Source organism: Thamnophis elegans, chromosome 7 (genome assembly GCF_009769535.1).
Source record: "Thamnophis elegans isolate rThaEle1 chromosome 7, rThaEle1.pri, whole genome shotgun sequence".
Taxonomy (NCBI): domain Eukaryota; kingdom Metazoa; phylum Chordata; class Lepidosauria; order Squamata; family Colubridae; genus Thamnophis; species Thamnophis elegans.
In genome coordinates this window covers 64,874,837-64,890,911 of record NC_045547.1, presented here as the reverse complement: position 1 = coordinate 64,890,911, position 16,075 = coordinate 64,874,837, and the positions used below count along the sequence as shown (strand labels likewise).

The 16,075-nt window shown below is 39.4% G+C and overlaps 1 protein-coding gene across 1 annotated transcript in view; it reads right to left on the bottom strand.

Moving 5' to 3' along the window:
* Positions 1-3,080: 3,080 nt before the first annotated feature.
* The window catches only part of TTLL8 (tubulin tyrosine ligase like 8), a 30,495-nt gene continuing 17,500 nt past the window's right edge, over positions 3,081-16,075 (bottom strand). Inside the window, exons 8-17 of the mRNA XM_032221859.1 lie at positions 15,246-15,362; positions 14,469-14,649; positions 12,691-12,839; positions 11,396-11,642; positions 8,989-9,424; positions 6,097-6,566; positions 5,214-5,285; positions 5,026-5,116; positions 4,833-4,893; positions 3,081-3,286 (exon numbers count right to left, since the gene is read on the bottom strand). Coding sequence (XP_032077750.1) covers positions 3,081-3,286; positions 4,833-4,893; positions 5,026-5,116; positions 5,214-5,285; positions 6,097-6,566; positions 8,989-9,424; positions 11,396-11,642; positions 12,691-12,839; positions 14,469-14,649; positions 15,246-15,362 — 2,030 coding nt within the window. The remainder of the gene's footprint in view (positions 3,287-4,832; positions 4,894-5,025; positions 5,117-5,213; positions 5,286-6,096; positions 6,567-8,988; positions 9,425-11,395; positions 11,643-12,690; positions 12,840-14,468; positions 14,650-15,245; positions 15,363-16,075) is intronic.

Here is a 16,075-nt window from a genome sequence, read left to right as displayed (position 1 = left end):
ACCAAGTCCTGGCTGTTCCAGCAGGCCGGGGGGCTTGTGAAACATGCAGCCCCACGGAAACTGTGAATGTTGCGTTTTTTTTAAGTGTTGTCTTTGTCTAGTTATTTCCCCTTCCCTTGTCTATTGTGAGCCGCCCGGAGTCCTTCGGGAGTGGGCGGCATACAAGACAAATAAATAATAATAAAAAATAATTCTAAATACATTTCACAAATAGTCTTTGATTTACAACAATGTGTTCAGTGACCAGTTAAAGTTATAACAGCAGTGAAAAAAGTGACTTATAAAGTATCCTCACATTTACAACTGTTGCAGCATCCCCATGGTCACATGATCAAAATTCAGGCATGTGGCAGCCAGCATCTCTTTACAACAGTTCCCGCATCTCAGGATCATGTGATCACATTCGTGAACTTTCCATACAGCTTCCGGCAATAAAAGTCAATGAGGCAAGATGGATTCCTTTACCGCTGCCTAATTCACTTAGCTTCAGGGACGCAGTGGCTAAGACGCTGAGCTTGTCAAAAGGTCGGCAGTTCGGCAGTTTGAATCCCTAGCACTGTGTAACAGAGAGAGTTCCTGTTACTAGTCCCAGCTTCTGCCAACCTAGCAGTTTGAAAGCATGTAAAAATGCAAGTATAAAAATAGGGACCACCTTGGTGGGAAGGTAACAGTGTTCCATGCGCCTTTGGCATTTAGTCATGCTGGCCACATGACCGGACACAAGACAACTTCAGAGAGCGCTGGCTTTGAAATGGAAATGAGCACTGCCCCCTAAAGTCGGGAATGACTAGCACATATGTGTGAGGGGAACCTTTACCTTTAATTCACTTAGCAACTGCAGTGATTCACTTAACCATGGCAAAAAGGGTAGTAAAATCAGGCACGTCTTACTTAACAGCCAACAGATGAAAATGTTTAGCAATGGAAATTCTGGTCCCAATTGTGATCATAAGTCAAGAGCTGCCTGTATGCACATAGTCTCTGGGAAATACAAAGCAATAAAACAGTTATTGTAAAAACATACAACCTTACAGGCAGCCCACATTCAAACCAATCAAAAAGTAGCAAATGACATGAAAGCCCTACAAAGATATCAACCTCAGCCTGTGACCAAAGACAGGCCTTAATGGCTTTGGGGAGCCATAGGAGAAAGAGCTCTGTCTGGATTCTCTCCAATAAGACGGCAACATTTAATTGAAGGGACCTGGAACATAACGACTTTGCTGGAACATATTGGGCAGGCAGAAACAGTTGGAGATAGGTAGTACCCAGGTACCCAAGCCCTATGCCCGGGATGGTGGACCTACGGCACGATTGCCAGATGTGGCACGCATAGCCCTCCCTGTGGGCACGTGCACCATCGCCAGTTGCTCTTCCAGGTTTCATCGCACAGATGCGTGCCAGACAACTGGTCCAGCCTGCATGCGCGCCAGCCAGCTGCTCTCTTCTGGGTTCTGTTGCATGCATGTGCGCATCCCGCATGCTTGTGCCGGAACCCAAAAGAGAGTAGCTGGCTGGTGCGCAGGCGTGTCTGACCAGCTGGCTAGCATGCATGTGCACAACGGAACCTGGAAGAGCAGCTGGATGCCGTGCACATGGACATCGGCCAGCTGCTCTCTTCTGGTGCTCTGGCCCGCATGCGCTCCAGTTTCGGCACTTTGTGCTGAGAAGATTAACCATTACTGCCCTATGCCATGAAGGGCTTTATAGGTAATGACCAGCACTTAGAATTTTACCCAGAAGCTAACCGACAACACAATTCCTGCACACATAGCAGTGTTGACACATAGGCATGCAGGAGCGCAGCCATTATCATTCATGCTGCCACATTTGGCATCATTTTGTGTCAGCTGCACGAGCAACCATTATTGCTCATGCTGCTGCATTTTGTATCAGCTGTACCAGGCAGTCTTCAGGGGCAGCCCCATGTATAGCACAGAGCAATAACCCAGCTTACTTAAGATTTTATCCTAACTCAGGGGTGTCAAACTTGCTGCCTGCAGGCCAGATGTGTCGTGCACAGGCCACGCCCACCCCAGCTCCGCGAAAGGGGACAACGTCATGATAGGTCACGTGACGGCAATGTGACGCTGCAATTTTGACATCGGTGTCCTAACTAATCTTCCCAATTCAGCTATGGACTTCGAGTAGAATCTGAAAACGGCTTTCCAAAGTGTAAAGTGTAAAGCAAGCAGAGACCAGTATGCCAGTATTTCATCAGATTTTTCATTTTCATGTCTTTGCGGATCTGCAACCTCTTTTAGTATCATAAACTAGCGTCCTTCAGTGTTTTGCCACAAAGGTTCTTACTTACTGAGAAAGCTACAAATCAATAAAGCAGTCCCTTCTTAACAAGATGCTAACTTGGCTTGCATTATCATTCCTGGAAGAATCTCTTGGGCAATCTTTCCTGATTTTTATTGCTTTATGTCAAATGTAGTGTTTTCCAGTTTATGCTAGTCAAGCCCTGATGTTTGGTTTGCCTACTGTAAACAAATCTCTCCACTCCATTTGATTACAAAGTAACATGGATCTCTAGTGTCTATCACCTACCTACCTTCCTTCCTTCCTTTCTTCCTTCCTTCCCCAGAGTAATCCACCAATCAGGAGCCATGGTGAAAATGGTCCAGAAAGAACACTGAGCATCACAATACCCAAAGAGACAAAGGGACTGAAATCTGAAAAACTGCCTTCCTTTCTAGCCAATTGACACACAGGCATCAATTGGGCTAAGGCTACAATTTGGTAGAGCCCTAAAAATCAGTTCTGTCTGCAAAATCCATTTCTTCCCTGGTACTAATCACCTTTCTAGAGGAAACGTTTCCTGTTTTAAATATGTCCATCCAAATACTGATCAGGCTCACCTGCTTTTATGCTGGCCATAAATGTTGAATGGTAAGGCTTATGCTAAGAACAACATTTTGTCAAATTCCTATCACATATTTGATAATTAATGAGGGTTTGAGATGTTTTACAAGGGCTTTTTTTTTTAAATACAAGGATGGTTCTTGACTTCTGTTTTATCTTTTAGGGAATTGGTTGTAAAAAAAAAACACTATCTCAAGGCACGTTGAATAGAGTCAAAAGTATTTTGGAAACCCATAATATGGGGCAGCCACCCTGGTCTTGGCCATCTTTTCAGGAGCAGAACACGGACTCATAGGTAAATATGAACCTCCTTGTAATACAGTTGCACAAAAAGAGCTGCAGTGTTTACAAGTTTTCTCCGACTGGAAACCATTTCCACAAACTAGGCATGGAGTCTTCGTGGTTTCATTCTTTAGACCTTCAAATAAAGAGCAAAGAATAATTCCTATTAATACTAAATCAAGTAACTTACTGTGTCCCACTTAATGTGTTTCTACAAAACAAAAAGAACCAGGAGTTTGTGTCAAGGGTATTTGGTCTCTTAAATGAAATACATATACAACTTTCTCTAACTACTAGAAGTTGAGTTTCCAACAACTTCCCAGCTTTAGATGTTACCCCTTTCATTAATTGTTCACCCTACAAACACATACAGATTGTCCTCAATTTACAGTTCATTTGGTGTCCATTCGAAGTTACAATGGCATTTTTCACACTTGCAAACACTATATCATCCTCAGGGTCATATGGTCAAATTTCAGATACTTAGCCACTGATTCATATTTATGACGGTTGCAGTGACCCGATCTTCTAACAAGCAAAGTCAATGGGGAAGCCAGTTTCACTTAACCACTGTGTTACTAACTTAACAACTGCAGGGATTCCCTTAACAACTGGGACAAGAAAGAATGTAAAATGGGGCAAAATTGAGTTAACAAATGTCTGATTTAGCAACAGAAATTCTGGGCTTCTTTGTGGTTGTAAATCAAGGACTACCTGTATACGTTTAATCACTATATGGCCTACGCCAGGGGTGTCAAACTTGATTTCATTTAGGGCCACATCAGGGTTGTGTTTGACCTTGGAGGGCTGGGGGTGTGGGGTGTCATGGCCAGGGTGGGCGTGGCCAGCTCAACATCACTCATATTGGTGGTACCTATGATGGCCCAAGCGCTCTGCCAGCAAAAACAGGCTTCCAAGCTCCATTTTCAGCTGCAATAGCCTCCTGCAACCCTCTGCCAGGGAAAACAGAATTCACGAGGGCCACATGTGGCCCTCCAGAACTCCATTTTCACGGCTAAGTCACCATGGGCTGGTCCTTCACTGTTTCCAGGGCAGCCCCGCAGGCCAGATCTAAGCATCCTGTGGGGATCCCCCCCCCCTTCCCGGGGCCTTGAGTTTGATACCCCTATGCAGATTTTTTTTATGTTCTTTTATCAATAGACACTGGATCAGTAGAAGAGTAAAACCCACCGTGCCTTGTTAACAATACAGAAATATCTCCCTAGCATTATTTTATAGCACTTGTTTTTAATATCCAACCCAAGGTTGTAAAATAGAGTTCAGTTTTTTGAGTTTGCCCAATCAAGTGGGCGGGGGGGGGAGAGAGAGAGAGAGAGAGAAGAAAAAGTGGTTGATGTTTTGTATCTATCATGCCAAACAGCCGGACTCCAGAAGTTGTGAATGCCCCAACACTGGAAGTTTTTAAGATGATGTTGGATAACCATTTGTCTGAAATGGTATAGGGTTTCCTGCCTAGGCAGAGTGTTGGACTAGAAGACCTCCAAGGTCCCTTCCAACTCTGCTATTGTATTGTATTAAAAGTCTTAAGTGCATCTCTAAGTACAGTTCCAATAACTGTATATGTAATTTAAACATGTGTAGTTTATTTGTATGGATGGTGAGTAACAGCAGAGAAAGCTCCCCTGGGACAACTGCAAGCAATAAAGTAATGAGCAATTTACCGTCATGGTTATAACGGGCAGTGAAATGTGCTGCTATTTCACTGACAACTCCAAAGCATCTCTAGTTAACAGGAGAAATGATATGGGTGAATTTACCCATATGGTATATGGTAGTGGCAGACTGTAAAATTTCACTTAGTCATGATGAAATGTCAGTTTTACACATTGTCCCTTTCACATATGAAAATGATACTAGTATCCTGCACAAGGATGTAATCTCATATTGCAAGTGTGCAAAATCAGGCTTCAATGGCTTGATTGTAAAGAAATTAATCCTTAATAAACTGTAAAGTGGGGATTACCCCAGTTGGCAATTCCCTTAAGAACCATTTCTCCATTAAGAGGAACGCTTCATCTTTATAAGAGGTTTCCTGAATTAGCTATGAATGTCCTTCTTTATTTAAAAGAAAGAGATCATAATAATTTGTTAGGGGTAGAAATCTTAAACAAAGCACATACAATTTTTGGAGATTAGATTTGGACCTTCTAAAATACTTTTTTTAAGAAAAGAAACACCAAACAGCTTCAACCAAATTGGGAATGCAAGGATGGGAAAGGAGTTTTCCCACCTTCACAGTCTGAAAGTGCAATCAAGGAGACAGTTGCTTCACAGCAGAATTTACATGATGTCTTCACATTTCCTAGTGTAGATAGGAACATTTAGAGAAGGGAAATGTGGCACAGAGAACACAATGCTTAATCTCTGTCCCATGGCAATATGTTTCATCTAAAGATATGCATGTGGAGGGTTTGGGGTTAAAGTGCCTTTGAGTCAAGCTTGACTCCTGATGACATATGTGGACACAAACGTGCAACTATCTTGGCGATACAGACGTGGTTTACTAAGAGGGAGAACTGAGAAATTTATCAAAATTATTTGAATGAAGTTGAAATAATTAAATTGTGTGTGTGTTTGTGTGTGTTTGTGTGTGTGTAAATACGCACATAATTTAACTCAGAGGTGGGATTCATTTACCTTTCCTACCGGTTCACAAATGTGAATGCATATGCCGCACCTGTGCCTGTGCACCGCCCTCTTCCCATGCACAATGCTTGCGCATTATGTCGGGGCAGGTGGGCGGAGCCTCCCGTAGCCGCCGCTACCAGTTTGCCCGAACCGGAGGGAACCAGCTGAATATGACCTCTGATTTAACTATATATTTGGTTATATTGTATACAATGTGTGTGTGTGTGTGTGTGTTTTTGTGTGCGTGTGTGCGTTTTTGTGTGCGTGTGTGTGTGTATGATTTACATATGTATTTTACCTGTATCTTTAGAGGGCTGAAGTAATGCCCAGTCTAATGAATTTGAATTTGGAAAGCTGGTGGCTGCTTGATTTCCAGTCTGTTGTTTAGATTCTTTAATTTCCTTGTTCTTTTTTGTATCAAGCATGACTGTTGCTTCTTGAAGAATAGTTATGCGAGGGAAATCTATGATTTTGATAGGCTTTTTGGGAGTCGACTTTACTTTAATGATTTTCTCAGACTTCTTCTCCACGGTCTTTGGCAATGTGCAAGGAGAATTATTTCCATGTTTTACTTTTACATTTTGCTTCTCGTTGATAGGTGGAATTGAGTCTCCTTTACTTTCATAATTAGTTGCAGGTTGCACTAAATTCAACAGGGGGTCAGCAAAATTAAAGTTGCTGATGACAACTTGCTTTTTCATTTTCTTATAACCGATTCCTTCCACAATGAGGTCTGTAGAATTAAATGGTGGCATATCCAACATGGGCTACGGAATAAAAAAAAAACAAAGTCAATATTTCGTTGTTAGTTTTACAATTTCATCTTATCAAAATAAGTATTAGTTGAGAGCTTTTCGTTCTCTAAGTTGTGGATTGATGAAGAAATGGAAAAGGTCTGTTAGTTCACATCTAAAAATAATTATGACTCTTCCAGATATCTGTTCAGGGGTGGATTTCAATTTTTTTTTACTACCGGTTCTGTGGGCGTGGTTTATTTTGTGGGCGTGGCTTGGCAAATTTATGTTTCAGATTGGAGATGGGAAATAAAATATGCTGTAAAACTTTTTTTAGAATAGCCAAAGAAAGCAGCAACGCGAGCTGTGCCAAACTGAATGCAGGAGAGCTGGAGGATCTGAAGAGTGTGTACTTTCATTCATTGCCTGTGAGCTCCAGGGGTGGCCACCAGCCGAGCGAGCAAGCTAGCAATCTGCCAGCTGCTGAGCACCCTGTTCATGAGTAAACCTTCTCACAAGTAAACTTCAGTTATGTGGATGCACATGGCGAAGATGAGGCAGGCGAGCATCGGAGCAAGCCGGTTCAGGGGCATGGCCAGCCAGCCATCACTACTGATTTGGCGACCCACACCAATTACCACTACTGGTTCTCCCAAACTGGTCCAAACTGGGAGCAACTATAGCTGTTGTATATCCAGTTTATTTTTCTAGTCTCTCTCTCTCTCTCTCTCTCTCTCCCTCCCTCCCTCCCTCTCTCTCTCTCTCTCTCTTTTTTAGATTTTATTCTACTTTTTTTCATATATAACTCGAGGTGGTGAACATACAGTACCATCACTTCTTCTCTATTTTCCCCACAACAGCTCTATGAGATGAGTTGGGCTGAGACAATGACTGGTCCAACATTATCAAGGCGATTTTTCATGCCTGAGGCAGGACAAGAACTCAAAATCTCCTGCTTTCTAGGCCAACACTTTAACCACTACACCAAATTGCCTTTTTTATTTCTAAAGTTATTTCTGAAAAGGTATTCCAAGTATCTTGGAAAACATGTTCCTGGTGCTAGCCCCCAAAATCAGTCTCAAAGCCTGTTGTTTTGATATAATCACAGCTAGCATTGCTTAGCAAGATTATGTATTCATCTTCATTTGATTGTGCTGAATACTTAGTGAGCCAATGCCTTTTACACTGATACAAGCATGCAAGGACCTAAACTTGACAGGGCCACCCCATGCAAAAGGGAAGCTTTCTCTCTGCTCACCACTTCTGCTTCGCAAAATCTTTCCACAACCATGTTCGGTAGGAGCATCAAAAAGGGGGCATTTGATTATTCAGGGAAGGGGCTGCATTTACATTTTAGAGGAGTTTTCAGAACGAATGACTAATGGGAAGTGGTTTATTCAGGTGCATTAAAAATAAAAGGAGAGCTACACATAATGTATTTAATGTAGGGAATAGTTTAATAGTTTAATTTTATGAAAGGTAGCATAATGGAATAGCTAGGGCGGCAACCGGAAATTGCTCATTTCAAAAGATCTAATGTAACAGCATTGCCAAAAATGCATTAAGAGTTGTTAACCTAATTTTGTGAAGCTTCTTCTCCGATAACACTGTACTGCAAACCAGGGCATACAAAACCTTTGCCAGACCAATTCTCGAATAAAGCTCATCTGCCTGGAATCCACACTGTATAATGGACATTAATACAATTGAGCAAGTCCAGAGGTATTTCATGAGAAGAATACGCTACTCCTCTGTTCGCAATAGCTTATGCCACTAGGCTGGAAATTTTGGACCTGGACAACCTAGAACTATGCCATCTATGGTCTGACCTAAGCTAGGTACACAAAATTGTTTGCTACAATGTCTTACCTGTCAAGGACTACTTCATCTTCAACCGCAATAATGCACGGGCAAGCAATAGATACAAACTCAAAGTAAACTATTCCAAACGTGATTGCAGAAACGATTTCAGCAATAGGTCAATGCCTAGAATGCACTACCTAACTCTGTTGTTACATCCTCAAACCCCCAAAACGTTAACCTTAAATTGTCTACCGTGGACTTCACCCCATTCTTAAGAGATCTATAAGCAAGTATGATGCAAAAGCAAGTGGAACCTGCAACCCCATGCAACAAATGTTAAGCATTGCAACAAAAAATGTTTGACTCCATATTAGCAAGTTTAAAAAAGACAAGCCGTTATCATTAGGATCTATTAAAGACACCCAGGGAAATAAAACAGCATTATGTCAAAACTCTTTCAAAGTTACTAAAATTCAATTTTGCAAAAGGAGAGGACATTCTCCTGGAAGTAGAATTTCATATTTCTCCATCATTACTATTATTCAAATTCTGAAACCATGCTTCTAATTTCTCTAACCACTAGTTAGACATAGTTAGAATCAAGCTATTTTGTATACTACTCAGCTAGGGAACAAAATGAAATGCTTCTTACTTGTCTCCACAAAAGTTCAAAATTTCCAGTTTCACAATTTTTCTCAAGCCTCTTGTCAAGCACCACCTTCATTGTGTCTTCTTGCACTTTAGCACAAAGGTCCATTGTAATCGGAGTAGAAGGATGCATCGTTGGGCTACTATTGATTTCAATCAACCAAGGTTTGAAATCACTGCCAAGAATGAAATCGGCTCCATACAGTTCAAAGCTGCTCCTTCGTGCTTCCACTTGCTCCTGAGCCATCTTCATTATATATATTAGGATTTTTTTCATAGATGGATAGATGATGTTGCACCAAACATGGCCAAGGCCTCTCTTCTGCAGATACTCTTGGAATTTGCTACTGGACCACATGTTGTGATATGGCAACTGACAACTACGATCTGATGCATTTTTGTAATTTTTCTGGATGAAATTATTGCAAACATGAACAGAACTGTGGAAATTATATGGAGCAGTTAGTCTTGTGTAGAGTTTATACCAAACATAAAATATAAACATAAATACCGGGGAGTGGGAGCGATTGTAAGGATAATCCATTGAATTAACTTAATTGTTTTTCTCTTATTTAAAAAAAAGTATAAGTATCCTAACCAGAAGGGACTACCGTTCAGCATCATTTAAAAATTAAAGTATTTAAATTATGTGATCTAATGTAAAATTAAAGAATTGCAAAGGTTTTGTTCCTGATAAGGTTGTATCCCCTGAACAACCTAGCTCAACAAGAAGCAAGTGGAAATGCTGAGTCATCATCAAACACATTTTTGGTAATAAAATCAATTCTACTTTGCAATCATAACAACATGATAACTTGCACTGCACTTCACCCAGTGGTGGGATTCAGCCACTTTGCACCTATTCAGGAGAACCGGTTGCTAACTTTCTAAGCACTTCGGAGAACCGGTTGTTGGAAAAAATCTTATTTTGTTTTCTCCCACTTTACAGGGCTAATCCTGTAAGGAAGGGTGGAAGGAAACATTCTGGTGTTGTTTCTAGCCTAATCTTTATTGCCCTGCTTACAGAAATTGCCTCTCTGGTTAACCCTTATTACATTGTAACAGCTAAGGTGAAATGTCCATCAACCTGAGTGATGTTGTCACACATTGTCACATGACCACTGAGCCTTGTCTATTCAGCTGGTCATTAGGGAAGAGAACCAGTTTTTTTAATTATTTGAATCCCACCACTGACTTCACCTTGATATAGAGAGTTGAGCAGTGGACAAAGGCAAATATTGTGTGAAATGTTTAAAGAACCGGACTAACAATGTAATTCTACTTCAACTTGAGATTTACTTCAGGAAAACAAAATATCTTAGTTCTGAAGAATTTTGTATAATGACTGCATCTAATCCATTCATTTTTCTCAGATCACCCTTGCCTAGAGCAGATTCCACGAGCTCAAATACAGTTATATATTTTCATCTCAGTTACATTGAGTTTTAAGAAAATAAAATATCTTCATTCTCTTCATGCCAATTGATTTAACTCATTTAAATTTAAATTCTTATTCAGCCAGAAATGTTTTCATATGCAACTACACATCCAAATCCAGCCAGACGTAGTCTAAATTATTTTAAAATCAGAAAAGCTACAGCAAGAGCATTCTACAGCACTCACACTGGGCTCAATGATGCCATGGTGTTTTTATAATAGCCAGTTTACCAAAGAACAACAAAATCAAGATCATATCATGTTTTATTTGCCAGGACTGTTCCCTAAGAAAATCTACCATACTTCCAGATCAGATAGGATAGGGGCATCCTAGTTCCCTCCCGAAAATATACCTTCTTTTTGGAGTATGACACACTCCCCCCCCCCCAAAAAAAGGGTGGAAATGTTGGTGCGCCTTATACACCGAATATGGGCATTTTTGTCCTCCAAAACCCCACCTCCTCCGTCCCGTTTTCGCCAAAACCTGGCCTGTTTTTCACAAAAATGGGATGCATAGAGGGTTTGGGAGGCCTGCAGAGTGCTCCTGGGGCCAGGGAGGGCAAAAACTGCTTTTTTTTCTTGTTTTCCTCTTCAAAATCTTGGTGCATCTTATGCTCTGGTGCGTCTTATAGTCCAAAAAATATGGTAGACATCTGATAAGAACTAGGAAGCATGCTTTCTCCATAGCAGCCCCAGTCGTATGGAACACTCTGCCCCCCCCCCCAAAGTTCAGCAGGCCTCCACCCCTTTAGTTTTCTATAAGGCTTTGAAGATCTGGCTTTGCCCCCAAAAGCTGAGAGGTTAGATAATCACACAGTAGAAGTCTGATCTGGCACCAAGTTTTTGTTTTTAATGGGCGGCCATATGTTTTAAATAAATGTATGTTTACTTGAAATAAATCCCTCCACAGAATATTATCCATATACATAAACCACATATCATACAATCAAAATTAGAAGGATAATCTTGGTTACCTGTGAAGATTTTCTAAGGAAAATCGCTGAGTTGAAAATCTCAGATAGCTTTCTTTGTAGAACCATATAGTCAATGGGTTCCAGTCCGTTACAAGAAACCACTGCCTAATATCAAATTTTGTATCATAAATGAGGAGTGGTTTCTCTATATACTTTTGGACAACCCACTTATGATCTTTAATTGGAAATTGATCAGTTGGTTCAACTAGTTTCAATATTTCATCCAGACGATTTTTGCATACTATTTCTGGAGAAAAAGACGGGAGAATTATCCTTTGGGCCTCAGGATACCCCAGAATGGATAACACTATTGCATATTATTCACAAACATTGTGCTGCCTGATCACTGCTACCTGATGCTTTCAATCAAAAATTTAACTAATACTACCATTGTGTTGCTCTTTGTCAAACCTGAAATGGCAAAATCCTGTATGAATGTGTTTAATTAGGTCTAAATTTTGACACAACAGCATTGACATTTTTTGTTGGGATTTTTATGTTGGCTGATCTCGGTTTCTTCTTTGAAGGTTTCATTATCAAAGTAGGTACTTTATTTGGTAATTTCTCATTGGTTTCACAACTTCTTGATTTTAAGGTATAATAGCAATACATGGTGGCCCAAAAGCTTAGGGTTTTTTATAATGGAGTGTGTGATCTATTGCTTAGATTTAATAGTAATTGAGAAAAGGATAAACCTAAAAGCAATGTATCTTTTTCTAGAAAATGAATTACTTTTTGACAAGAAAAAATAATTATTTCAAAGAGAGGGGAATGTTTAAAAAGGTAAAGGTTCCCCCACACATATGTGCTAGTCGTTTCCAGCTCTAGGGGCAGAGCTCTCTCCATTTCTAAGCTGAAAAGCCAGCGCTGTCTGAAGACGTCTCCGTGGTCATGTGGCCAGCATGACTAAATGCCGAAGGAGCACAGAGCGCTATTACCATCCCACCAAAGTGGTCCCTATTTTTCTACTTGCATTTTTATGTGCTTTTGAACTGCTAGGTTGCCAGAAGCTGGGACAAGTAATGGGAGCTCATTCTATTACGCGGTGCTAGGGATTCGAACTGCAGAACTGCCATCCTTCTGATCGAGAAACTCAGGGTCTTAGCCCCTGAGCAGACTTCTGTAAAACTATCATCTCTCTGTACAATTTTTTTTTAAAATTAGATACAGGTTAATCATCTTTTCTAATCTAGACCATAATGAGAGATAATTGGCCTTCTCTAATAGATTCTCTGCTGAAAAAATATAACTGCATTTGTAAACAAAAAAACAAAAAACGTAACCCATAATCCTACCTCTGCCACGGGATTTTGCTCCAGGCTTAATGATCCAGATGTTATGAAGACCATCAATCTCTTGCTGTGGATTAAGTAGCCTAATTTTGTGCAAAATATTTTGACACTGAATAAAATAACGGTCTGCATTACAAATAACTGCCCCTTCACTGGAAAAAAAGCAAGAAAATTAAACCAACCTTGTAATAAATTTGTATTCAAAATTATTACAGTTACAAATTATTTGGAGTAGAGCATGACATTTTAAGGAATAAGTTAGGAAATTAGGATATAACTTCAGTTCAAGGATCCCTTTAGGAAAACAAGTAGATTCAATATAGCTCTGATACACACCAAAATTGTTTTTTTATTATTTTATTTCAATATAAACAATCCATCTTCCATTAAACAGTGTGTCATCTGGGTACAAATATTTTGTGCAAACAATTAAAATTACAATCATATTCATTATGTCATCTATTCCTAGCTTAATACCAATTCACATCAAAATTGTTGATCCCCCATATTTCTGGGGGGCGGGATAGTGGGCAATTTTGAAAGGTTTTTATGAAAGTCTACCATGGAAAGACAGGAGGTTTCATTTTTCACAAATTTATTGTACTGGAAACTTGACAAGTTAATGAAGTCCCTTCTTAACAGTCCTTCATACCTTCCCTAAGATCAGTTCTAGTTTTTTATATTCTTTATTTACAATACTTTATACATTGATACACAAATATACACAGAGAGAGAAAATTCATAGTGTGAAACCATTTTTAGTGGAGTCCTTGGTGCTTTCCAAATCCTTTTTTTGTAGACATTTTATTACCCAACCAGCATGGTAATCGGCACAGATGATGTTACCTAGTCAAGTAATGAAATGCCTGCAAGCAAACAATTAAGTTCAGAGAGTACCAAGACTTCACAGTCCAACCCTGAGCTACATATATTCTCTTCTACTGAAAACATTTTTCCTCAACTGACTGGAAACATGATGCATGATACTTAGAAGTTTATTTTCTTTCGAAAACCCTCAGCTAGCTAAGCAAAGATTACTAGATGAAGGAGATAACATTTTTGCTGGGTGTTGACTAGCAATCTCTTACATATTGCACAAGGTAACACTTAACCTATAAGGAAGTAAAATACTCCAGCCCAAAGAGCACTTGAGGTGATATAACATGAAAACCCACCTGGAGGCTGAATTTGCAATTGGAAGCAGGTGAATAAAAGCTGACATCTATTTCTATCCTTCCTAAAATAATTGTTTCCTGTTCTCGAGGAGCTGCCCGATATGCTACATAGTACGGGAAGATCTAATGCTAAATGAAAATTTTATTGATGGTGGGCAACAAAAACAATGCAAATAAGCCCCTTGCTGATTTTTCCTCTCACCCTTTCCACCAAGACAAGGAAAATAACTAAGAAGAGCAGCAAGCACTTTCCTTTACTGACTTCATGTTTTGCTTCACTAGTTTTGCAAAACTAGTGTTTTGCAAGTGACATGCATGCTCTTAGTGAAACATTTGTCATATGCTCAGAAATATCTTTGTCAATAGGTATATGCATTTTTTTTTACAAGAGAATATATATTTTTGCCTTTGAGCCACAGGTTTACCTATAGAGAAATATAACCAATTAATCCAACAAAAACAATATGATGAAAATCCTACAGTATACATTCTGCATGTATCAAATTATAGTTTCCTCCAAAAGAAAAGGCCCATAAAATTAAGCATCAACATAAACATGAAGCTGATAGTAATTTTCAGTTAACAGACATGGAAGTCAACACTTACTGAATGAGAGAATAGTATTGGTCAATGAACTGATTCCATTCTGTTTCTGAAAGTACTGGAACATTATCTGTCTCTGAATCAATGTCTTCGTTTTCAAATTGTTCAAGATAGGTTTCACATACTTTGCATGCCATTTCTACAAGTTCTCCGGGAAGCTCCTTAACTTTCTTTACCTCATAATCTAGGAAATTGAGGCAAAATGCTTATCAGTGATGGCATGCGGTATGCCATTCAATCTACAGTATATCACAGAAGTGAGCACACCCTCTCACATTTTGTAAATGTATTTGTTGCCAGCAGTTTAGACATTAATGCCTGCGTGTTGCGCTATTTTGAGGGGACAGCACATTTACATATACAAGCTGTATACCAGGGGTGAAATTCAGCAGATTCTGAAAGGTTCTGGAAAACCAGTAGCAGAAATTTTGAGTAGTTCGGAGAACCATCAAATACCACCTCTGGCTTGCCCCAGAGTGGGGAAGGAATGGGGATTCTGCAGTATCCTTCCCCTGCCATGCCCACCAAACCACGCCCACAGTACCGGGAGTAAAAAATAAATAAAATTTCACCACTGCTATATACTCTATCTCCCTTCAAGGCTTTTTTGTAAGGTCCCTGTGATTTGGATATATAACATTTATGCAGTCCAAAATTTACCAGAGGAAATAGGTTTTGTAGATTTCATTAAAATCAACATTGAAAATAAAAAGGCCAACTGATACTGCAACGAAAGGACATTTATTCCACTGTAGAGACAGCTACAATTCTAAAGAATACCTTTAATCTGAATTTCATCTTCTCTGTCACTGTTTTCTTTAAACGACCAGTCATCAGAAATATGCAAATTGACAATCCATTTAACTATGCAGAAGGCTGCTGTTTTTCTGAAGTCATCTGAAATACATGACATTTCTTTTAAGCAGCAAATTGTCTAAATGATAAAGCAGAAAGCAGAACTATAAGCATATGATGAAAATAGCACCAAATCCATCCAGAACCATTTAAACTGCAGTGATACTGTATATTTGGTCCCATTTCCACAAGGGCAGCATGCCAAACCTGATGTGATATTGGAGATGTATTATGAAAATCCAATATTTTATTTATCTGCTATAATTTTACCAGGTAGAATGGACCTGGATGAGCATATAGAATAGGGTCTCGGTTACTATCTGTAAGGAGAGAATTAAGATCTGAAGCAGCTGTGAGGAAATAAGTGATAGCTGCAAGTGTGAAATGATTTGGAAACATCTCCAGATACTTTTTCTCTCTCTGCCAACTGGTATAATTTGTGTATCATTAGAAGAGGATTTTAGTACACGGTGAATGTTAAAGTATTGTAGTATTGTTTTTGTTTTGCTTTTCAAAACAAGAATGAGGTTGTCTGGAGTAACACAACTAACAATTCAAAAAATCAAGAATACAATCTGTTTTTTGTAAAAGTGTAGGCCTAATATTGTCATACTTCTTTTATTGTATAAAAACAATAAGTTTAGGAATATGACCATTAATATTGAATCATTATTAAAATGAACAATCTTTTAGGAGAAAAGGGTTAACTTGCAATTATCTGTTAGAGATAGTACATCATAAGTAAGTCCTATTCA